The 25,113-nt window shown below is 39.7% G+C and overlaps 2 protein-coding genes across 5 annotated transcripts in view; both read left to right on the top strand.

Moving 5' to 3' along the window:
* kif21b (kinesin family member 21B) overlaps positions 1 to 14,183 on the top strand; it is a 57,623-nt gene extending 43,440 nt beyond the window's left edge. For 2 of the 4 annotated variants that reach the window (XM_083533560.1, XM_083533561.1), the window contains 8 exons: positions 1,732 to 1,868; positions 2,845 to 3,025; positions 3,943 to 4,107; positions 5,138 to 5,255; positions 5,379 to 5,549; positions 7,351 to 7,550; positions 8,573 to 8,704; positions 9,472 to 14,183. In XM_083533560.1, coding sequence (XP_083389686.1) covers positions 1,732 to 1,868; positions 2,845 to 3,025; positions 3,943 to 4,107; positions 5,138 to 5,255; positions 5,379 to 5,549; positions 7,351 to 7,550; positions 8,573 to 8,672 — 1,072 coding nt within the window. In that variant the 3' untranslated portion in view covers positions 8,673 to 8,704; positions 9,472 to 14,183. The remainder of the gene's footprint in view (positions 1 to 1,731; positions 1,869 to 2,844; positions 3,026 to 3,942; positions 4,108 to 5,137; positions 5,256 to 5,378; positions 5,550 to 7,350; positions 7,551 to 8,572; positions 8,705 to 9,471) is intronic. The other 2 variants (XM_083533562.1, XM_083533563.1) reach the window with 1 other exon arrangement.
* A 9,691-nt stretch (positions 14,184 to 23,874) lies between these two features.
* cpne5b (copine Vb) overlaps positions 23,875 to 25,113 on the top strand; it is a 114,979-nt gene continuing 113,740 nt past the window's right edge. The window contains exon 1 of the mRNA XM_083534174.1: positions 23,875 to 24,656. Within this exon, the coding sequence (XP_083390300.1) occupies positions 24,547 to 24,656 (110 nt within the window). The 5' untranslated portion in view covers positions 23,875 to 24,546. The remainder of the gene's footprint in view (positions 24,657 to 25,113) is intronic.

Raw genomic sequence — 25,113 nt, forward strand, 5'->3', positions numbered from 1 at the left:
TAGTTTGTTGACAATTAGTGTGGGGTTTTTTTTTGTTACTTTTCTCAAACTTGCACTGTGAAATTATTCTTTCTTCTGCTAGAAGACACCTCAGATATTTCTCAGCATATGGCAAGACGAACAGAACATGCAGCAAATAAACAGAAATGTGAAAACTACTTGTTGTCCCCCCTAGGACTCAATAAAAGATTTCTCACTGGCCATTTACGGAGACAGTGACCTCTCTGTTGTAATTCAAAACACAGAGTATGTTGAACAATCGCTCTGTGTTGGAGCCTTGCGTTTTTTTGCCTTTGGCTTAAGTTCGTCAGGAGTCCACACAGAAACACAGACTGCCAGCTGTCACTGCACATCTCGTCCTTTCGTATCGCTCCCTCCGTTCGTTTTAAGACAGATGTGAAGATTTAGGTTATAACTAAATCTGAAACTCTGTGCTATTCGAAGAGCCACTGCCGGTAGCATCGTCCTTCTTCTTCTGCCCATTTTTGATTCAAGCAGGCATGGCAGATGTCATGCTAATTCTGTCACTCCTGCGACAGAGCGTGAGGCACCGACATCACGGGTCACGATCCTCAAGATGGAGGCAAGTAACCCTCACTGTCTCTTGTCTGGCTGCCACACTTCTAATCGTTTTTAAAACCCGCAACTCAAGCCAAGCCAGTGTGAAGCCAGTTGGATGCGAGCGTCGAAGGCGCGGTAGGGCTGAAGTGTCTGGAGCTGCCTGAGAGGTGATATGCTGGCTGTGATGCCTAATTGGAGGGCATCTTCCTAAAAGTTCAATCCCTGAATAAGAAAGGGCAGTGGCTGTCTCCAGCAAATATTTTATGGCGGCATAAATAAATCAGCAAGCCTCTAAAATTATCATATTTGTCCTCACATGGTCGTATTGCTCTAAACCGAAACTTCGAAAAGGTCAATAAAGCCATCTTCATGATTTCATATCCAATCGCCTAGTGACAGAAAACATCAGAGTGGCTTTTATAAGAAAAAAATATTTGCACCCCATTCCCAGCACCTTGTTTTAAAACATTTTCCATGAAACTTTTATGAATTTGTTTTTTGACAATGTTATTAATATGGCTGCCAAAAAATGCCACTGAAATCCACATGGTGATTTTATGATTTTAGCCTCTAAAACTTGCATTCTTCCAATTATTTAGATATCCATTGTCCTTTGTTTGCAGTAGTTTCTCATCATCACAGTCAGTCATTGTCACACATTGTTACTCTTATTTCAATCCTGACCGAATCTGCATACATGCACTGGCCCAGATATTTCAAAAACCCCTCTCTCTGCCAATAGCAAAAAAACATCAGCTCGTTTAGTTTTGGGAATTAAGTTTCAAATATTAGTTTAGCAACAGTTTCTTTACTACCTTTTTTCAGTTCCACTGATCACCTTCACGCTGCTTAGAGAAACAGCTCAGCAGGCCCTAATTAGCACCTGCCTCGGATATGAAAGCGATTCCATTGTTTTGGTCGATTTCTGTCTGTCACACAAAGCCTGGCTGGGGTTTGATGAAGCAGATTAACGAGCGCAATATTGATAATGAACTCGGGAGAGATTGAGGAGAATGGAGCATGGAGGTGGGGGAACATTGGGGCTTGAGGGGGAGAGAGAAAGAGCTGCTAGACTGTGTAAAGTCTTGACGCAAAAACTAACTCGATTTATTCACGCGTACGTGTATACTCCCTATTAGTGCAGTTTTGAATGTGTGTATTCTGGTGCAGGGGTGTGATCAGTCCAATGGCAGGACTGAAAGGGGGCAGAACAGCTCCTCTGCAGTGTGTCGCCGTGGCCGAGGGACACTCCAAGCCTGTGCTCTGTCTTGATGCTACCGATGAGCTGCTCTTCACTGGATCCAAAGGTATATACACACACACACACACACACTCACACTCACACTCACACTCACAAACACACACACACCCTCTGGTTATACTTAAGTATTTGGATGAAGAGCAAACTCGCAAAACACCAACTAATCAATTTGGTTTGCATTGTCGGCGTGCTTGCAGGCCACACTCCGCATGCCTTATTGAACTTCTCAGCAGCCTCATTTTATGCACAAAGCCTCCAAAGCACAGAGCAACTGTGAAAGAAAGATGTGTGAACCATAGAGTGTAAAAGAACAAATGTAAAATCTGTTCACATGAATAGTCACATGAATAGTCTTGCTCTTTTTTTTTTTTTTTTTTCCTTTAGGCTCTTTTATTGATTAAATGAGTGCTATAGTTAGACCAGTCTTTACTTATTTATTACTTTATGCAAGACTCAATATTCCACTGTACATTAAATGTACTGGAAAGTGGAAGTCACTGCCTTCGGGCGAAATGTGCTTTGTCTTCCTTCTTCTGTTCTGCCGTTGTGAAATGGATCCAGCAAGAGTAGCGGAGCTAATCGTCATAATAAGGCCTGATGGCTCATACAACTTGTTAGCTCATAAACCATATGAATTATGGAGACATAGAGGGCTGCATTAGTGCTGTTCATTGGCCGTCGGTCTGTTAGGGCTATTCAGGCTGTTCAGTCAAGCGTGCCTTAGCAAGGTGAGCATAAAAGATGATAATTGATGCTTTAAAAAACATAAACAGTTTGGACAGAAAGAAAAGGTTGTGCTTCTAAAGAGGTATGCGAACACACCGTTTACCAACCAATAAAGGTTTTTATGTGGAGTTTAATTTATCATTTTGTCAATTCTTTTGAATGAACCTATCTTTTCTGTTCTTATACATCATAACTACATAGATTAATGCTTACAAAGTCACTTTCTATGAACTAAAAATAGCCATGGATGTGAAACATTTATATAATGTAATGTAACGCTGTACTTTTTTCCTCAGATCGAACGTGCAAGATGTGGAACCTGGTGACTGGGCAGGAGATCGTGACTCTGAGGGGACATCCCAACAACGTGGTGTCTGTCAAATACTGCAGCAGCTCCGGCCTGGTCTTCACTGTCTCCACGTCCTACATCAAAGTTTGGGACATCCGGGACTCTGCCAAGTGTGTGCGCACGTTCACGTGAGTACTTCCAAACCATGTTGAGCTACTGAAGCAGGTCGTGGGAATCGTAGAGAAATTGTTCACTAGTGCCCAGAAAGCAAACATGAATGTGAATAGTCACATTTGAACTTCCAGATTTCCCATTTAAGAACAACATTTACTATATTTATAAAAAAAAAAACAACAACCTGAGAATGCATTTAGTACAGTTTTTACAAAAACAATTAGTGTTAATGAGTAGATTGAGTGTCACACATGATGATGTCCTCAAACTGTAGTTCATTGTAAATAATACAGGATTATACAGTAATTAGATCATGGTCTGAAGCTTTATACCAATTATATCTCATTATATTTAATCTTTTTTATATATCGGCTAAAAATTACTAGCATATTTTCTTTAAACATGTCCGCAACAGGCGTAATATGGAGCATGTTATGTAAACCGCAGCATCTCAATAAAAAAATTGTAAGCATCTGCCGTTTCATAATTGATGATGAATTGTGGATTTAAACGCAAATTAGGCTGAAGTGCTTTTATACAAGAGCCGCTTGGTACAGCTGAATGCAGAGTGAAAACACTTCAGAAATGCATTCAGTGGCATTTGGATTGGTTTATAATTAATCAGACACGGTTTAGCTTTTTTTTTTTTTTTTTTTTTCTTTCTTTTTTTTTTATACCCCTCACCAATTTTGTTGAAAATTTGTAAAACTTTGTTTCTTTTTTCGATATATATATATATTTTTTTTTCAGTTTATTTGACACTGCCTTTTTGAGTTTGCTTAAGTATAAATTCACCTTATGCACGTGTCCGCGGACGATTTCCTGATGTTCACACACATGACATGAACTTAGAAGTATAAACGTTATAATCGCTTTATTCTTTTTTTTTTTTTTTACTTTGGCTGCTTTTCCTCTGTCGTCTTCATTCCAGATCCTCAGGTCAGGTGGTTTCCGGAGATGCCTGTGCCGGCACCACCACCCGCACAATCACCACAACTCAGGGTGAATACCAGATCAACCAGATCGCCCTAAACCCATCCGGTTCTGTGCTCTACGCCGCAGCAGGGAACACGGTCCGAACCTGGGACCTCAACAGGTACATCACCCTTGGCTCAAACCTGGCTAATTATTACAAAACTAGCTAGCATGTAGAGTACTCTCGAATGTATTCTAAGCTATGTTGCATTCCAAATGTTGTTTTCAGGGTTTTTGGGTGACATTTTTCTGGTTTGCTTCAAACTACCGCAGTCAAGGCGAGCCTCCAGGCTCATTTAAATATTCCCATATGCGTAAGAGTTAACGAATGGATATTGGGTTAACCGCTAGGAGAAGTGAATCGTGTGTTTACTGTGGCACAATCCACTGCAATTAAACTTTCCTCCACGTGTTTGTGTGTCTGGAAGACGTAATATTGAATAATGAAATATTAAACGTTCAGCAAATGCTTTGCTGAATGTCAGTTTTAATGAATGCCGGTTTTACTAAATGTCAGCGCAGTATTTCAGCATGTAACTACACCGCAGCAGCTTGTCTTCTGGTGTTGGTGAAAAACTCAAACTTTGGAAGCATTATAACTCCACTTAGATATTTTTTGACTGGAAATATTTTTGGATTAACAAACTACTGTATATATGATCTTGGTGCCAATAGGTGTTTATAATAACCTGACGGTCAGTACAGGTGTTTTTGTTACACATAGTATAATGCCTTGCATGGGTGTTTATGGTGTAAATCCTTCTTTCTTTTGAGTTATTAGATTTTTGTCTGGTGTATTTAAGGTGTTTACTGACGGCCTTTTTTTTTCCTGTGGGTTTTGTGTCTGCCTGCTCCCACTTGCTTGACAGTTAAAAAACCACCCACCATCATATGCAACCAAATAGAAAGCTGAACCATATTAATAAGGCACTTTCACATTAGCTCATTTTAATTAATTAAGAAAGAAAAAAACAACAACCACGATCTCATTAAAAGTTGTATTAATTGAGCAACTATAATTATCCATTATACTCATGCATGTTTATTAGTCATTCAAATATTTGTTATGCGTTCAAACGTAAGTTGTAAATGCTTTGTTAAGGCTGATGTAGTGTGGGCTGAGATGAAGCGACTGTGTTTCTGTTGTTTAGAATGCAGGCCTCGGGGAAGCTGATGGGCCACATCGGCTCGGTCATGTGTCTAACAGTGGGCTACTCCGGTGGGGGTAAAGACCAGGTCATCACCGGCTCGAAGGATCACTATGTGAAGGTATTCATTCAAATCTGTGTTTGTTTCTTGTGGAGTTTTTCTCATATGCCGCACATAGTGTACAGTCAGGAGAAGTAACACGGAAGGCTGATACGCTGTGTGCTGTCATGATTTATTTCGCAGGTGTTTGATGTCACGGAAGGCACGCAGGGGAACATTGGTCCCGCTCACAACTTCGAGCCGCCTCACTACGACGGAATCGAGTGCTTGGCCGTGCACGGCGACGTGCTGTTCAGCGGTTCTCGTGACAACGGCATTAAGAAGTGGGATCTGGAGCAGCAGGAACTGATTCAGGTACGGGATTGCTTGCGGAATCGCTGGGGGTCGTGTAAGGGTCAGCATTATTTTCAGAACAAGAAGAGTCACAACAAAAATAACAAGAAGAATAGGCATGTGAACCACTTGAGTACACAACATATAATTCTGATAATTTGAAATATAAGTTTTGTTTACCTTCTCTGATGATTAAAATTAAATACACAGGTGAAATTAGGGAAAAAACTAGAATGTTAAATGCACTGTTTAAACTCGTAAATAAGTTGGTTTGCAAGTAATAATTGCCTTGTACTTTTGTAGAATTTCTGATATAGTATCAGTATGCAATTTTTTCCATTTCAGTAACTATTAATGCTTTATCTCTGTTTGTGTATTGTCTATTGTAGTAAAATTTTTCCACTTTTAGTGACAGAACTGGTACACAAACAGCTGTGAGATTTCTTCCTGATAAGGCTTTAATGGTTTTCGTAAGCTTCGAAGCAATCATCCACCCAGTGTAAATGTTTCTTGCTTTTTATGGAAAAGGGCAAAGTAAATTGCTCGGCATAGTAACGATCACATTGTCAAAAAGGAACCTTTGATGCGCTCTGTTTCACAAAAATCTGTTTGTTTTTCCACTCTATATTGTATTTTGTATTTAATTGGTAAGTATCCATAAGCAGCTCGCACAGTATTTTAAACATATTTCCAGGTTAACAGCTGGATCCTAATTTTTTAGCATGTGTACATTTTCTGTTATAGCAGCTCTAACTTTAATTCATATAATTTATATTAACTGACTCGTTTGCACTGGGCTTCAGCGCAGCAACCAGCCGCCGATTGTTTTGATATAATTGCACTGTTGTATTGTCCAAATTTAAAATTGTTTGGTTCATTTTGCTGCTGGAAGCAGTGATTCCAAAAGAACCAAACCAGATTAGGTGACTGTGACTTTGTTATTGATTTCACTTGTGATCCTTTATGTAGTACACGCTGGTCACTAGCCCCTCTTATGTTTCTTGAAAAGTCAAGTCAAGAACCCTTTATTGTCATTTCAACCATATGTTGCTGACGCAGTACACAGTGAGATGAGACAACGTTTCTTTAGAACCCCGGTGCTACATAAAACAACATAGAGCTACATCACACAACATAGAGCTACATACAGAACACATTATTGCTTATATTCGGGTGCGCCTAATAGTCCGGAAATTACGGTAATATGATTATAATATACTTTGGGCATTTACAAGACAGACTGCTCCTCGTTCTCAATATGAATGGAGAATTAGATTTGCTAATTGATGTTTTTGCTCCTTTTATGATTGGGTAATTAAAAGCACTTTGAGCAGGAAAGTCAGGCAAATGTTAATATTGTTCAGTATTAGAAGCTTCATACCTTTGGACAGGGACTGGTCTTTTATAGAAACCCAATTTCGAAGCATAGAAGGAATGTTTGTTCTGGGAAATGTTCTGTATCTCGGGATACACCGCAGTATGACGGTTGCGTATATTGCATAGTAATTACGAGCATGATATTGTCCGGGCGTAATTGAAAAAGAAAAAAAAAAACACGGGGGAAAAAAACCGCATAGTTACTTCAGTCGTTCCCGTTAGCAGTTAAACTCGTGCCCAGTGAGAGCAGTCATTTGACAAGCGCTTTGTGAGCTTTCAAATGAATTACTTGTACTTATTGGTTATGAAACCTTAAACCGTTCCATAATTATGATTATCATTTTCATATGCCTGTTAGTCGACACTTTTACACTTCATATTAAATGGTATTGAAACGCTGGACACTTTTTGCCTCAGCTGTGATTTGTGTTGTGTTTCTTTTTAGCAAATCCCAAATGCCCATAAGGACTGGGTGTGCGCGCTGGCCTACGTGCCCGGGCGCCCCATGCTGCTGAGTGCCTGCAGGGCGGGCATGCTGAAGGTCTGGAACGTGGACAACTTTACACCCATCGGAGAAATCAAGGGTCATGACAGCCCCATCAATGCCATCTGCACCAACTCCAAGCAGATCTTTACTGCCTCCAGGTAGAAACTTCAGTCTAGAATGCTTAAAAACAGACATGTAGAGAGAAAAACAAGCTCTGCTGCTGGAGAAGGGAGGAAGGGAGAGGGAGAGGGAGAGGGGGGAGAGAGAGAGAGAGAGAGAGAGAGAGAGAGAGAGAGAGAGAGAGAGAGAGAGAGAGAGAGAGAGTACACAAGAGGTGTAAAACCTGCCCCTCTCAACAGCTTGCGTGATGAGTTATTAGCCTTTGTGGCAAGTTATTGATGAAGAAAAAAGCAAAAAAGCTGCTTTTTACAGTTCTCTCTGTCTGTGTGATACTGTGTTCCTGAGAGTAGATGCTTTTAATAAGAAAGCTATAAATATTGCAGCTCTGCTGCTGCTGCATCATTTTCAGCTCTTTGACTGACTTATTGTCTGCAATATAGTTTAAGTAAGAAGATATGAAATCTTTATCTCAGCAATAATCACTTCAACAACTTCACTAACCTGCTGCTTTCTTTCTATCTTTCTTTCTTTCTTTCTTTCTTTCTTTCTTTCTTTCTTTCTTTCTTTCTTTCTTTCTTTCTTTCTTTCTTTCTTTCCTTCCATCCATCCATCCATCCATCCATCCATCCATCCATCCATCCATCCATCCATCCATCCATCTATCTATCTATCTATCTATCTATCTATCTATCTATCTATCTATCTATCTATCTATCTATCTATCTATCTATCTATCTATCTATCTATCTATCCTACTTTCCATTTTCCTTCTTTCCTTTCTATCTCTTACTTTCTTTCTTGCTTTATTTACTCTTTTTCTCTGCTTTTTCTCAATTTTCCTGTACTTCTTTTTCTTTCTACCCTTTTTCTTTTTTTTCCTCTGTCTTGATGACGCTTGTTTCTCTTTTATCTCCCCTTGTTGTTTTTTTTCTATATTTTTGTTTATTTCTTGTACACTCCCTCTTTCTCACTTTCTCCCACTCTTTTTCTTTCGTCTCGTCCCCCCCCCCCTCTCTTTCTCTGTGGTCATGTGTGTGTGTGTGTGTGTGTGTGTGTATAGCGATTGTCGAGTGAAGTTGTGGAGTTATATTCCGGGTCTCACTCCCTGCCTGCCTCGTCGTGTTCTGGCCATCAAGGGCCGAGCCACCAGCCTTCCCTGAACTCCACTAACTCTCTCCGCCTCTGCTCTCTGGTACAGCCTTTCTCACACACTTCCTTTATTTCTGTCTCTTCTCCTCTTATTTCTCTTGCACACTCTCGCTCTCTCTCTTTTTTTCGCTCCAAGACTTGTGTGTGTTCTTTTTCCCCTCTGTGTGACTCTTACTTTTTCTTAAAAAAAAATCTCTTGCCTTTAAATTGGATGATGAGTTTAGGTTTAGCTCTCACAGCATTTAAAAATTCTTCTTCCGAAGCACAAAACTCTGTCACAGTTCTAATTGAGTCCACCCCGAGGCAATAAATCCTCTTAATTGTGTTCTTTCTCGAACTCCACCACTGAGATCTGTTGTCTGTCTCATGCTTCATTGAATCATTAGTAACTGGTGCTCCTGATTCACAGCTTTGATATAGTTATACTTTAACAAAATGTTTTATATTCCACCAAATCTGCTACCAGAAGCAGAGCAGACATTTGAAATAGCTGAACGCGTGGCGTGCAGTAGAACACAGCTGAAAATTTAGCGTGCAGACCTTTGAGGATTCTGCTGCATCAGAGGCATAGTAAGTTCGTGTTATATAAGAGCCCACGCATTCAAGGTTAACTCTTTGCTCTAGAATAAACGTGCCAGAGTACTTTTGGAAATGTTTTTATATTTTTTTCGCGGTAACTCGCCGGTTTTGAAGTCTACCACATATGAGCTGCGGAGGTGTTCCTGCCAGCCTGTTTCAAGATTCATTCTGTGCCTTCGTTCCTATTTTCTGTTCACTTTTTTTTTAATCGTGCTTCCTCTTTTCCCACAGCAACAGGACTGTGAAGATCTGGAACCTGAGGATCGCAAAGAAGAGGTGACAAAGTGACGAAATGATGGTGAACGATGGTAAACGATGGTCTTTCCTTTGGGCTGCTGACCGCGAGGTTATTCAGCTTGTCCGCAGAGGTCACAGGCTGGAGCACCAGTGCTACATGTAGGTCCGGTAATGGAATGTTCATGAGAAGATGAAGGCAATAGTAAATCTAAGGTGCCACCCATGTTGGTATTTTTTTTTTTTTATAACTGCATACCAAATAATGAGACGAGCGTGCATCTGCTACATGCGTGCACATTTTAGAGAAAGTGTCCTTCTGTGCCAATTAGTTTTTAAAGAAAAAAGTCACTTTAGATGTAGCTGCCGTCCATTTTTTTTTTAATTTATTGAGTATTTCAAGGATAAAAACAGGCCAATATGGAGGCCTTGGGAAATCACTTCTGAGCCAAATGGTAGGGAAAAGCACTTCTCAGTTTTTTCCCCTGCAGACCCATATGTTTGTGTTTTTTTTTTTTTTTTTGCTGTGTTTTGATTGACTGAATATCAGACTTTATCATTGCAAGAAATCTACTGGAAGCAAGAAAAAGATTCATTCTTCCGTTACCATCTGGTCGAGGCTCTCTAGAGAGTATGGATACAAACGAAGCTTGTTCCAAGACGTGACTGTGTAAAAGTGCTGGCACATTCGCCACACGCAACGTCGTCTTCCTTTGCGGCGTCTACTTAAGACTTTCACGGAATCTAATACGGACTCTGTGTCTTCATAATCCCTCATCATCTCGAAAGCACAAAGGAAAACTTTGTGTAGCGTCCTTCCCTTTTTAAACAAGTGTCCCCTCCTGTGCTGTGATGTTTCCATGTTCTACCTCAGGTTTAAATGTGTTTTTTTGTTGTTGTTGTTGTTGTTGTTTGTTTTTTTTTGCGTTCCTGACAGCTGTTTGCATTTGGGGCTCTAGCTTCTATCTCCCAGTCTTCTTGTTACTGGTCTGTGAATATAGTGCTCTCTGAGCTCTGCAAGCCCCTTATCCACACTCTGCTGAGCGGACACTTTTGCAGACTGGCTTCAATAAGCTCGGGCCAGCAGCAGCCCGGAGTGTGCAATAAAACCGACAGTTTGCTCTAATGAAGGCTCTAGTGCTTAAGCAGACAGAATGAGACTTTGCTTTGGTGGGTTTAGAAGGACCTAATCTCCTGCTGAGAATCAGTTCCTGATCAGTACAGTTGAGTCTAAACCCAGCTGAGTAAGTCTGGACCATGGTGTCACAGTGGTGCTGCGCTGGTAATCTGGACGCAATCCAACAGAAGTCATTATCGTCTTGTACTAGATCTGTGGACAATGCAGCTTTGAAGTAGGTGGAGCTAAATCTCTTTCACAAGCAGAATACTTTTGTTTAGTTTATTGCCTGGGTAAGTGCAGTATTATGGGATTACATGTCTTTTTAGGCTTAGAACTATTTAATTATAGTAGCAACTATTTAATCGCGAATACTTAAATTTTTGCACATTACCCGGGTTAGTTTACAGAACATGTGAAAAAGAATCACTGGAAGGCAGTGGTTTTCAAAATGAGTTTCCTGGTGGTCTGTGAAGAAAAACCTGAGGGTCCGTGATGTTAAATCTTGGTACAAAATCATGCCCCACTATTATAAGTTATTATTGAGGTTTTAGAATTATTGGCAGAAAATTGACTATTCGCTTAATGAATAAATTATTATTTCAAAAGACTATAAATAATGTTAGGTTTAATAATGTCACATTGAAAGTTTGAACAGTTATTAGCAACCACAAATACAATACAATTAGACTAACATTAATAGTTAATGTCCATAAAAGAAATCGGTACTGAGTGAGTTTTACAGGTAGGAATATCGATAGCATCTGATTTATAATCCCCCAGACCTATTTTTCTCTAAACCCTGCAAAATATAAAGCATAAATCAAACACTGAAAGAACAGCAAATACTCTGAAAACTCTTTGGGCCAGACACTAGTTGTGACTACATCTGGAATTATCTTATAGGAACAATCCCCATTTCCTTTTTTCCAAAGCATCTCTTTAAAATATGCAGACAGCAGTGTTGAGAAGTAGGTCGACTACAGAGCTGTGGTTTTTTTTTTTTCTGCACACCTTTAAAAAAAAAAAGGCAAAAAAACAGTTGCTGTTTATTAAACGGAACAGGAAACTGGTCCGCTGGTGCCAGAGGAGACGACGTGCCTGATGGGGGTATGTGGGCGATGGCAGGTTTCATCTTGGCACAACACTGGTATGCAGTATTTTTAGAGCATCAATCATCATCTTCCAGGGCTGCACTCCTCTCTCAGCCCCCAGATTTACTGTCTTTTTTAATGAAACATATTTATCACCCTAATCTTTTCTGGGCGGCCCCTGGCGCATCTATATCTGTAGTAGCAGCTGTCGGTGGGTGCTCGGCTGTCAGGCCCAAGCTCTGATTTCCAGCTGTGAGGGATGGGTTTGCTGTGTTAAAAGCCCTGCAGCACAGATGATGGCACATCGAGCTGTGTTTAAGGAGCCGGTGTCCCATTAAAACTGCGTGCTGAATTTTTTCCCCCTGTATATTTAATATGATAATCAGGCAACGGAGAATTTTGTCTTAATGATGCCATGGCACTATGATGTGAATACCACTGTTTTCTCATAAAAAAAAACCAGAACAAAAAAAACATGCGAAGCTGCTGTTCGACTCAATGTTTTTTTTTTCCAATTCTGATTGGTTGATTTAGTTTCCATTACAGAAGCCCTGTCTTTTTCAGCAGTTCCGACTGCGAGGTCTATGTTAATGCGCTCATTCTTGTTGCTATAGAAACAACCTACCCAGGGACTTGTGTAGCAGATGCTCTATATAAACAGAATCAATAACAGTGTGTAATTGTTGAGGAAGGAGTCTCCAGTGTCAGTGATTTGGAACCATCAGAAATAAAGACAATGGATAACTGTTCAAACACACGGATCTGTGTTCATGACGCATCACCAGTCAATATAAAAGTCTACTTTTTTTCGTCACCCTTTCCATAAATTAAGAGAAAGGATCCGAGCGGTCTTCCCGAAGCAAGCATGGTGCAAACGTATTGGTCCTCTCTTCCAACCGCCATCTTCCACATCACTTTGTACATCTATCCCTTTATTAAAATACAAAGAAAGTTTTTCTTGTCCAAATAAATTTTTTATGATCTTGGATCCCTGTGAAATTGGTGTTTGTAGTAAAACGAGTGATTTGTCGGAGCACTGTGACAGATCACTAACGTCGTTGCCAAAGCCTTTGAACTGTGATCATTTCAGCGCGTTTTTTGTTTTTCCGTTTGTTTCTCTCAGATTTCCTTTCTTTTTATCCTCCTGCATTTTTCCTCTCTTTAATGGTGTTATAATGAAAATAAATAATGAGTCATGTAAATACACTACTGTAAATACACGCTTTTTTTCCCCTCACTTGATAACAAATCCGTTTTTCAAAGAGCGCCCCTCATTAGTGAGCTGAAGAGACTGAATGTCTTGCTTTATTTGTTTCATTTTTGGAAATTAAGGCATTTTAGCGCTTTCCGTTCAGAAGTGCGTTATCCTTTTCATATTGTTTCGTGTCGAACGTTGACTGTGGTGCAAGTGGGAAGGAAGCTTTATTTGTCTAGTGCTCAAAGTCTGAAATGGAGGGACGCAACCTCTGAGTGCGTCGATTGAAATGTGGATTTAATGGCCTCCACTTCATGCCTTGGACTTGACCGCAATACAGCAGACTCACTGGCCAGCGTGTGGTGAAAAACTGCTTTTGAATTCGCAACTTTCAGGCTTTTTTTTTTGGTGCTTAATACAAACACAACCGTCGCAACAGAGTGTAACTACATTTCTTTTCCCCCTGCAGTACATATTTACTTGTGTTTGTGCATGACCTGAACATGAGGCTGACATGAACTGTACATAGTTAACACTGCACTGTATTTTGCTTATGGGATGGAGGATGTCAGCGCCTGAATATAGGTATTACAATCATCTGTGCACTAACCTGGGCTTGGCGCTGCTGCTGTTGCATTCTTATTCTATGTAGACTGTTGGGTGGGAGTAGCCCCTCTTTGCCTTACGCTTCATCTCTCTTGTCTAAGCCTTCACCACCTTAGACTGATCCTCAGCACTGCCTCTTATAAGCTCAGCGATGGTTCTGACCTTTGGATGTATCCGTCAATCATTAACAATATATTTAGAAAATGTAGCTGAGAATATTTTGTCCATGTGGCTTTTACAATTTGTTTAAGCTTTTTTTTTCTTTTTCTTTAATAGAAAATTTCAAACATTTTTGTACCGTTTTGGTGTGTACTGGAAAAGATTGGGACGTCCCTTAAAAAAAAAAAAAAGTTTATCACTTAAAGCAATCAGCGTTTGTTACAGAAAAGGTGAGCAGAGATCACACCCTGTGCCAGCTCAAGCTGATGGATATCAGAGACGGCAGGCGAAGGCACATACAGAGAGCAGTTACATCACGCAGCAGCAAAACAACAGGGTCAAAGGTGCCTTTTTATTGCACAGACTCCTCCCGAGGACTGGAAATGTTTTCACAGTGGTGTTTTTTGTCTGTTTTCTTACATGTGTGTATGGGTGTTAAAATACTTGACTTGTAAATATTGTATGACATTTTTATTTAATGATCAACCAAGCATTGCAGAAAAAAAAAAAAACACAATTCAATAAAAATAGTATCAAAGTGGTGTTTCTTTTACTTCACGTCCAAACTCTGAACCATTGTTCGATATATTCTTTCTTTGAAAACCCCCAGCAGGTGCTTAAATGTCACAGACAATCACAACCTGTGATTTCCAATTGTTTCCATTAAGCTCGATATTTGCATGCTTGATTGAACGATGACAAATTTTGACCTTCTAATTGCTCTTCATTGACTTCCCTCACTTTTCCATTCGTAAACTGCCTCAGAAAATGTTAAAAAAACACCAAAGCAGATAATAAGAACACACACATTGTAAGTGCTCTTCATCGAGTGATGAAGCCGTCCAGGTTTGGATGTGGCGGTGGAGTTCACACGGCGCTCAGTAGCTGCTGAAATAACAGTGCCAGTCAAACCGCGGTCGTACGTCTTCATTTCCAGCGCAGATTGTCATCGTTTAGTCGCCGCCGTTCCGAGACGCCGTGGGGACATGATGGACGAGGGCAATTAGTGGTGTGAAGGAGGAAGTGGCACTCTGCAGGAGTTGTGTTCTCACAAAGAGAAACCCACCGAGCGCATAACTCACTCTTATTTAAAATAAAGTTCAGCGCTCTCGGGCGCACGGTACGACTTTCCCTGCTCTGATTCAACTCAACAGGTTGTCAGAATTATACCAGCCCCTTGTGAGTTTAGTCAGGGAGATTGGTTGCAGTGGAAACGGAAACCTGTGCCACTGAGGTGCATCGTGAACTTGGGGTCATGGGTTTAGGGTAATGTTTTGTTCACTCTTGCAAGGAAAAAAATAAGCATCCAGTTTCGGTGTAACTGCGATTCCAGCAGTGCTTTTAATTGTATTCAAATAAAACCGACAAATCCAATTAGCGCAAACGATTTCTTCGGAGCGATTCGTATGCGCCGTTCTTATGAGAACTTGTTACATAAAGATGGTGCAAAAGAAATCAGAAAGCTTGAGGGAAAAATTGGCAAAGATTATCGATGCTGCTGGTGGTTTATATTCGGCTGTTGCAATAAAATACAGACTCTGTGTCCGCTAGAATTTTCTTGTTAGCAATGATCACAACTCTGCTTCAGAAATTGAAACTAGGGGAAATTAGTTCAAGTTGCAATGCATGAGTAGCCCAAGAGTATGATCTTCTAAGCATTTTAGAGAACAAATCTAATTAGTAAGCAGCACTTGTTTTATAAATCAGTGTGTTGTATATGCTACGGGTGTGATCCAATGACAATACCTGTATATAGATTATAGATTTAATACACAAGTGGGAGTGTCCTAATTTTCTTTTTAATCAAAGAATTGCCAGTATTGTCTAATCAAAAATTTCTTTAACCTATATCATTGAGTTTATATATTAAGGCTTTTAACTGGAGATGTGTACAATACATATGATATTTCTTTAATCCCTCTTATCCAGTTAATTAAGAAATCAAAAGGTTTTGATTTCTCAAAATAAAAAACAAATTTGTAATCTAATTTAGCCTCTGTGACTGACTGGGCAGTTACTTAGGATGCTTTAAATGCATGTGTAAAGTGTGTGTTGTTTTTTTGAAAAATGTTTTTCATACATTTTTCTATAAGCATAATGTATGACTTCCTGGACATAAAAACCTCCTGCACGTGTGGCTTTTGTAGCGTCCTGCAGGATCGCCATTCCAGTGTACACCTCTAGCCAAAAAACTGTATAAACCTTTCTGAGGTAAAAAATAGACCTCTTATTTGTATATTTTGTATATCCTTTGAAAAACACATTATGTTTTTTTGGAGTCGATTGCGTCAGTAATGTATGCAGTAGTATAAAGCGCTGGATTTATACAGTGTAGACGTATAAGCTCAGCCTTTGAAAGCAAAAGCAGCAGGCCTAGTCAAATCATTAGCAGAAAGTACTGCTGATCTCTCACTGAGGCACATCTGCTTTCTTCGACATGCCTCCATGGCTTGTTCTATTCCTGAGCCATGTCTCGCTGCCGCTTTAACCGACCCCCTGCTACCGTTGCAGTGGAGGCCTATGCTGTTTTTCCAAAGAGTCTGAGGAGGGGTGATAACGAGTCGATTGTGTTAGGGCTGTGGGGAAGATGGGAGTTTTATGAGCAGAAGAACTGCTGTGGCCAGGGCTCATTTGGTTGCTGGCAGGGGAGCATGAATCTCTGGGTACTCACCGAGCTCTCTTTCTCCACATGACAGAACCCACCAGAGAGACAGAAAAGACAGAAAACAGGCGAAAAAAGGAGTGAGGTATATCTGTACTGATGAGCAGACAATTAGAAGGAGACAGATATAGATATTATTTTTAAATAGAACATGTAGACATGAGCGACTGAGGAGACACCTAGCTTGAAAAAAGAGGATGGATGGATAGATGAGAAGGGAGCAATGAAGCTTGTTCCAAGGCACTATGGCTTTCTCCCGCCGAACTGGAACGGGTCCATAGAGCGAAGCGGCGTGTCCTGCGAATGCTTTGATTGACACAGCAGGCAGGGATCTGGAGCGAGGAAGCATCTGACGTGCTGGAGTTCACAAGAGGCTTTAATGCCAGCTGTCATTAAGACCTCATCAAACATCTCCTGCATCCATCACTCAGTCCAGTTGGGGGACACACAGAGCAAACACACTGTCCATCTGTAGCTCAGCGCTAAAAATAAATAAATAAAATCCCATTTGTTTTACGACTATTGTGTGTTCATCGCCTACAGGTCCAGCTAAGCTTTCTGTCAACAGTGTGAAGTTGGGAAATCTATGACTTTTTATAAGATTTCTTATTTTCGAATTATACATCGTCATTTTAAAGACTTAACTTGCATAACTACATACCTCAAAACCTTTTACTTTACAATTTAGCTTTAAAGCCTTCTTTTTACTACGGGATTTTATATATATATATATATATATATATATATATATATATATATATATATATATATTTATATATATTTATATATATATATATATATATATATATATATATATATATATATATATATATATACGTATATATACATAAATACGTATAAACGTGTATATATATATATATATATATATATATATATATATATATATATATATATATATATATACACACGTTTATACGTATTTATGTATATATACGTATATATATATATATATATATATATATATATATATATATATGTGTGTGTGTGTGTGTATATATATATATATATATATATATATATATATATATATATATATATATATATATATATATATATATATATATATATATATGTTGTTTCAGAAGACGTTTTTTTGGATAAGGTGACCTCGGAGTTCAAAACGTTTTGCTCCATGATTCATCTCTATTCAGGATCTGACTGTCATCTGATGATGACTGAACAATATCGATTTCTATCTATTTATTTTTATCCATTTGCAAGCAATATCAAGATCACCTGCAATTATAAAGGTATAATGGCCTTGGGACAGTAGTTACCTTTGTGTTGTAAAGTTCGGCCTCTCACTTATCCGTCAGTGTGATAGAACAATACAATACTAAATATTATTCTGCAAACAAGCCTGTTGTTTTAATGCCAAAAAGTAACCGGAATTATTTGTGACATTCTTTAATCAATATAGGTTTAATACAAAAAAAAAAATCAATCACAGATGTATATTGTTAAATGGTAACTGTTGTTTTCATTCCTATTCATTGGTCATTTGTGGATTATGGACAGGGACTTTGTTTCCCACCCGCCACACGGATGTTTGCCCACTGATAATCACGCGTTTATGTGCATACTCATTTTTCACATCACTTTTTTCTTTAGTTTGTTGTTGTTGTCTCTTATGTCTTGCTCTTTGTTGGTTTTATTGTTCACGCTCAAAATGTTAAAGCTCATGTCAATGTTTCACAAAATGTAGTAGTTTGTTTGTTTGCGCTTTATTTTTTAATCCACACCGGCTTAAAATTGACACATTTTACTGTATTGCATTTACATATTTTCATGTGAAAAAGTGATTTGAGCCTGAATAAGTGAGAACTCATTTAAAATGATGCCCAGATGTTTTTAAACAGACCAATCAGAACAATTCAACAGTCTTTACATGTTAGATGTCAAATACAAAAGTAAGTGATAACAAGTAAGTGTCTACATCAAAACTAAGCTTTGCATGCCAAATAATTATTCTTTATAGGTTTATATAGGTTTTTTTTTTCTATCAATAATCGATGAAAACGGGTTATGCAATTTATTGCTATTGTACATGCTGATCGAGATAAAGAACAGAAAAGGAAGGAGGGAAAGAGCTGATATCACTGTATCAGGTGTACAGATTTCATTGGTTGCAGGAGATGATATTATAAACCTGAGCTCCACATAATATAACCTGAAACCAAAAAAATCTTACATCATGTAGTTATGGGCCAAGTCCTATTTATCCTTGCTCATGAAAAATCTTCAGAAGAATTTGGTCTGCGTGATATCGCTGTACTGGTGCCAGAGCCTTGTGCCGTAGTTCCTGTGAGGCTCAACCAACATATGAGTGAATTAATAGGGGAAATTTGCATTTACATATTCTTCTAGACAAATGATAATTCACTGAAGGTGATTTCATCTGCTTCACTGAGGAAACCAGACCAAGTTAGTTAGTGCATAGCATAGAGCGTGCCCTTTTTTCCGCAGGGAGAGTAAACCGAACGCTCCTCAAATGCGTCCGTATGGTCACACTTTGCTCTTTTTGTGTTTGCTCCCATTAGACCAGCAGTTAATGGAAAATCCCAACTGTCTCTTAATTCATTTTCTTCTTATTCTTCTTGTCCGTAGTCGATTCTATGTTCTCCTCAGGGCCGGGCGTCGGATTCTTCCAGTGCAGACAGTTGTAGGAAACGATAGCGCTGATCAGATACAAAGCCATACCTGTGTAGTTGCCGATAACCAAACACAGTGGCTGTATTAGCACAAACAGGCAGAAAACGTTGACTGATGCACTATCAGGCAGTTCCACGCGGTTTTCCTTAGTCGCTTGAAGAACTCCAAAGAAATAAATCAGTGCCACGGCGGGGTAAAAGGCCAGCTCGACCATGCTTCTTGTTTTAATCTTTCAATCCTCGCCCAGACACAAACGATTTCAATGCAGAGAGAAATCTTTGCGTACGACCGTGCACGTTGTCTGCACAATCTCAGTGAATACCAAGAACTCTTCTTAAGGGATCGGTGAAAATTGTGACCTTTAATCTGGAATCGAGGTAAAACATTAGCCTCCTGCTGCGTTATCACGTGCCATGCATGTTGGAAAGACTCCAGAGAGAGCAAGTTCCATTCCCAGCTTCAGGTGGTCCCCTGAGGGTGACCTTTACTCTCTAAAGGAACCGAGGTAAAGCGAAAAGCCCCCTGCAGTGTAACATCTAATATATCTAAAAGGTGGCGGCTTGGCGGTACGTGATCCCACAGAGAACCTGGATCTAGTGTGCTGTGGCAAGACTGATTTATACTCATGAACTGGCTCCATTTGAAACCAACATTTTCTTTAAAAAAAAAAAAAAAAGAAAAGAAAAAGCCGGCAGGAAGAAAACAAACTCTCTGTGAATTTTCAAAACATCATTTATTCATGGTTTCCCTGGCAAGGGTTCACTGGGATGGTGGTGTGTGTGTGACTGTTTGAACACCTGCAAACTCTGGTGTGTTGTTTTCTCTGTTAGATTGTTATCTTGGCTCTCCATGGTGATGATTGGTAATACAATGCTGGTGATGACACACACACACACACACACACACACACACACACACACACACACACACACACATGTACACAGAAACACCAACCAGGATATGACAACTCTGCATTGACTCCACCAACCCGTTCTCTCCTCATAAATCTACTTATCACATTTTTTTTTTTTTTTTGTGATGGTCTTTATATGCTCCTCATCCCCTTCAATTTACTACTCTTAATTGTATCCCGAATAGGGATATATTTGGCCCCTTTGACGCAATGCGGCACAAATACAGTAATTAAAGCCCCACGATCACAGGGAATTGGTAGCTTTTGGCTGATGCCTTGGACAAAACATCACTTTCCCACCCCTCCATCTTTGTTCTTTGTGACAGTTCGTGTCCCATCAGGCGGCAAGCTGTGATCATACCACGAGATCAGACTTACTTTGATATACATCACATTTTCTAGGATAATAAGAGTTAGGCGTGAATAGGTCCCGGCTGGCACTGATGGTTGAACAAGGCTTGCTTCCAATAGCGCTTCAAAATTGCCAGCGCCACATGGTGCACAATTATACTTAAAGGTCTCTCTCTTCCTCTCTCTGTGTGTCCCTCCTCCTATTCCTTCTCTAAAGCCACAGGCCATGCCAGCCTTTCATCAAAGGCACATCTGCACATGCTTGTGACATCCACCCACCAACTCTCGATCCAGCTGCCCACTTGCTGCACCGTGGCCTTTCGAATCAAGCCACGCTCTGAAGGGATGGAGGGGGCAGATTGGGTCTGAGGCGTTGCTAGCAAGACCGGGTTATGTCAATGTTCATAGATCTTCATAGTGCATCCGTGTCTCCCTCAAGGAGGCTAAGCCCGAGTATTCATCTGACGCCGGGTTGAGAAAGGGGTTGAAAGCAATCACGCTGCTTTTAATGGCTTGCTGTTGCTCTGGGAATTCGGATATGGTGGAGGAAACCGCATTGACACGTGTCATTTTTACCTGTTCAGATCACCAGATTTTTTTTCTCAGCAAGCCTTAATGGCTTAAACTGATACATGACATAATTAACAAATAATTCTCTTTAATTAGCTTAAATATTTGGATTACTATCTTGACATTTGGCTCTTTAAAAGTGGTTTATTAAATGAATGAATATAATGCCTTCTTTATAAAAGGAAACAACCTTTAGGGAAAAAAGTGTAAAATGTACTGAACCTAACAAATTTGGTGAGGATTAAAACTACAAATAAAAAGCAAGTGTCCTCATTATGCTACCGTTCCACAAAATTTTTTGTAGGGTACACATTTAAGATTTATCGCATGCAAGGAACTGGAAATCATGACCTCTCTATATATTTACTAGTGACGTGTCCTTTATTCAAAGCACTCATTCTTTTCTTTAATGCTTTTTATTATTACAGAGTAATAGCTTCATAACTGTACCTGTAAACTATGATTAGAGGATTGGGTTTAAATTACAGGGTTGCCAGAGAGCCACAGTTACAGACTCATTAAGGCCTCAATTGCTTGGATTGTAAAACACTTAAAGACATGAAAACGTTTTTTGTATCCTGGTCAGGGTTGTGGCAGAGCCGATGTCTATCCCAGGAACACTGTGTGCGAGGTGTGAATACAAACTGGATGAACACACACACACACACACACACACACACACACACACACACACACACACATTCACACAATCAATCACACCTAGACTAACCCTCCTACTGGCATATTTTTGGAGGATGGGAGGAAAGGCATGTGAACATAGATGGAAGATGCACAGCATGAAACGGTTTGTTGAGCCAAATGAATGTACAGTAAATGCTTTAAAAAATTTAAAGCTTTAAAAATGTAAAAACTTTAAAAACCTAAAGTGTCTGGGGCATATTTAATTACTTTTTGCATCCGAAGACTTGACACTCTACTATGACTGTTGCAACGCAATTCATGATTTAGTCTGCAATTAATTTGCAGGTGAAAGTGTAAAAGCACTTTTGTGGCTCTCAACTGTAAATCTGTATCTGCTCTTTTTGAGTAGGAACATATATTTGCTTTGCCTAATTCCGTGTCAGATACCCAGATTTAGTTTTTTTGCAGAAAGGCATAACTGATTTCTGCATCAAAACATGATTAGCTGTGTTTAAATAATAAATCTTGATGCAGGGCAGACCGAACCATTTAAAACTTTAGAAAAAGGGGTGATAAGGTTTGAAGATCTTCAATAAACATGTGGAAAAAAAATTTAGACATTTAGCCTACCAATTATTTGTTGTATGACTCTAATATTGTATACATTTTGAACTGCAGACCAGGGTAAAACACTGTAGATGCTCTAGCTTTTTATATTGACTAGAGTTCTTATTACTCTCCTCTACTCCAAGCATCATGGACACCAGAGAAATTTCTGATAGTGAAATCTCTTTTCAGAGCCTAAAGACAGTAAGGAGCTGTCCAACGCCAAGGTTCTGAAATACAGTTAGCAGAAAGCCACAACATTACTTGCTCAGACATTGTATTTTTTATCTCTAATATGTTCCTGTTCTCATGTGACATGTCCCCTTATGTTTTTCTACTTCGGCATTTGATAACTATACAAGTAAAAATTGTCCACGGAAATGCACGTACAAATCATAAGGGTTCTTTGGATGTTCCTGATGTGCTATAAGTCCATAATTATTTCATGAAATCTTAAAAGAACCTTCGCAGACCCCCTTTCTCCCCATACACATAAGTGTACTCTATCTGTTGTTATTGATTTTCTTCAGGTGTGATGAAAAATGCATTTACCAGAAAAGTTGACTGACCAAGCAAAAAAAAAAAAAAAAAAAATTAAATAAATAAATAAATCCTACCTAGAATCCAGTCTGGAATATTGTTGTTTTTTCATGGGTGTTCAACTAAAATATGTGCAGCTTCAGTTACAAAATGAATGATTGTTTACAAGGTTTTGGATAAAAAAAAAAAACTAACAAATCTGAATGCCAACTACAATAATCTTTAAATGGTTAACCGTTAGTGCTTCGTTCATAGCTATAAATAATACATGAGTTTGAAGAGGTTTTGTTTTCTTTGCACTTTAAAAAGCTACTTTTGTCCACTTTTGACTAATGACCTAAACTCTGAACAAATGAGACACCTGTTTTGAACTTGAAGTGGAAAATATTTGCATATTTATGTCTAGTCTTATTAATAAGCTCCAGTCTTTGAACCAGGGCCAATTTTTTCATGCATTTATCAGTATTTTTTTTACATTGCTTGTTTTAGCTTTAGATTTGAAGGTAATAACAGGCATAATTCCTTTTCTTGTTGATGGAGGTCGTACCATCGTGCATATCTTTTGTATCCTGCATCTTGTGTCTTGCACTGTGGAATGACTTTCATCTGACCACTTTGTCATAAAACACAGATCAGTGGAATGTTGCAGTGTTGGTTGTTTAGTTCCTCCTATCGACACACATGATCACTGGAGCTCAACCAGAATGATCATCAGGTGCTTAAGTCCCTTTAAGAAAAGTCCTGCTTGTACCAAACCGCTATTGGGCTCTTGGGAAGCTGCGGTCGAAATGTGTCTTTTTAGACCATGTCTAATCAGATGAATTAGCCACAGGTGGAGTCCAACTTAAAGATGACCCAGAGAAATAGGCTGCACCTGGGCTTAGCTTAAAGTTTTAAAGTAAAGTGAAAACTTTGCCAATGTAATGCAATCATATTTTCTTACTTTTTTCTTTTGCTTTGCAATTATGTTGTTTAATGTGTACATATGAATGGGTCAAAGTAATTTATGAATCCACTGTGAATAACTATAAACACACACGGCTACATATTAAAGGTTAATTGTTTGGCACATTGTTTCATGGTGTAAAATCTACTATACTTTGTTGACGCTGATGTCCCCTGATCCATTAGGAATGGAAAAGGGGACGAAATTCCTATTCAGCCGCTTAAAGGCTTCAATTTAGGAAGGCGATGTAGGGAAATCTAGAGTATGAGCATCAGTCGGCACCACTTTCATACGTTCATCATTCCAGACTATGAGAAAACGCAGTTAACGCAGAGGACGCTGACGAGTGGCGCCACCTAAATTTTTCATCAAATCCTAATGCAAAATGAATTAACTCATTAGTGGAGTGGCCGGATTGGATTTTTCGGATAACAGCTAAGACTGGAGAGATTTATTGAAGATATCTGTAACTCTCCAAATGATGCACATTCAATATGAGCTCCAGAATATGAGTCTGCAAGAGCTGGATCAGAGGGGGTGTAAAAATGAACCATTAGCCATCATACATGTAACACTGCGGACGGTACGGTTTGATTAGTGCGCGAGGAGAAAGGAGGAAAGAAAAAGAATAAAGGGGGTGGAGCTCGCTGCCGCCTCTTTGCGCCGTGCGCTCAGCGTTTCCGCGCCCACGTGCGGCACCGAACGCTCAGAAAAAGGTGCGCGCTGCGCTGCTCCGCTCCGTTACGACGCTGCCGCTGTTCACCGCATCCCGCTGTTCCCTCCATTCAACTGTCACGCGCTCCACTTGTTCTTTTTATACCCCTACTTCTTTCCAAACAACTTCAGAGCGCGTACCCGTGCCAAAGGACTTTCTTTAGCCCGGCTCTCCCACTCCTTCTCCTTTTATTATCCGAGTTCTTATTAAATCGGGTCGGAACCGTTAGGGGTTCCGTGTCCTTAGTGCTTTTTTGGCTTGTGCCGGGCCACGCGTTTTACTCATGGAGGGAGACGTTATGGACAAGCTGGACGACATGGCCTCGGTGTACGAGTTCGACCCGTTTACAGGCAACATTCCCGCGACCAAAGTGGAGATCACAGTCTCGTGCAGGTAAGAAAGTGCGCGTGCGAAAGCAAAACGTCTACACATGCATATTGCACGCGAGAATGATCATTTCTCTCGTGCACTTTCTTTTTTAAAGCGAAAGTTGGTCAAAGTAACGCGGTGTTTTTTTATTTCATAGAAGGTTTAGGGAACATGCATTAGATCTGAGATGTATTTTAATGCAGGCTGTCCCTCACAGCCCTGTTAATGCATGCCTGGATCATCTAGTTCGCTTGAGGATACCCCTCTGAGCATGGAGTGCCAGTGATCATGGGTGGGGACGGATGCCCGCATTCCACTAACCTAGAAATGAATTATACATTGCACTAGTATGCTGTTAGAAAGGATGCTGCTGCATGCGCGCACTGAGACACCCTCATAGAACTGGTGTCAAGTGGTGCAGATTTCATAGAAGTTCTCATAGACTGAAGTTCTTTGGTAGGATATTTGCAGAACTGATCGT

Source organism: Silurus aristotelis (genome assembly GCF_946808225.1).
Source record: "Silurus aristotelis genome assembly, chromosome: 28".
NCBI lineage: Eukaryota > Metazoa > Chordata > Actinopteri > Siluriformes > Siluridae > Silurus > Silurus aristotelis.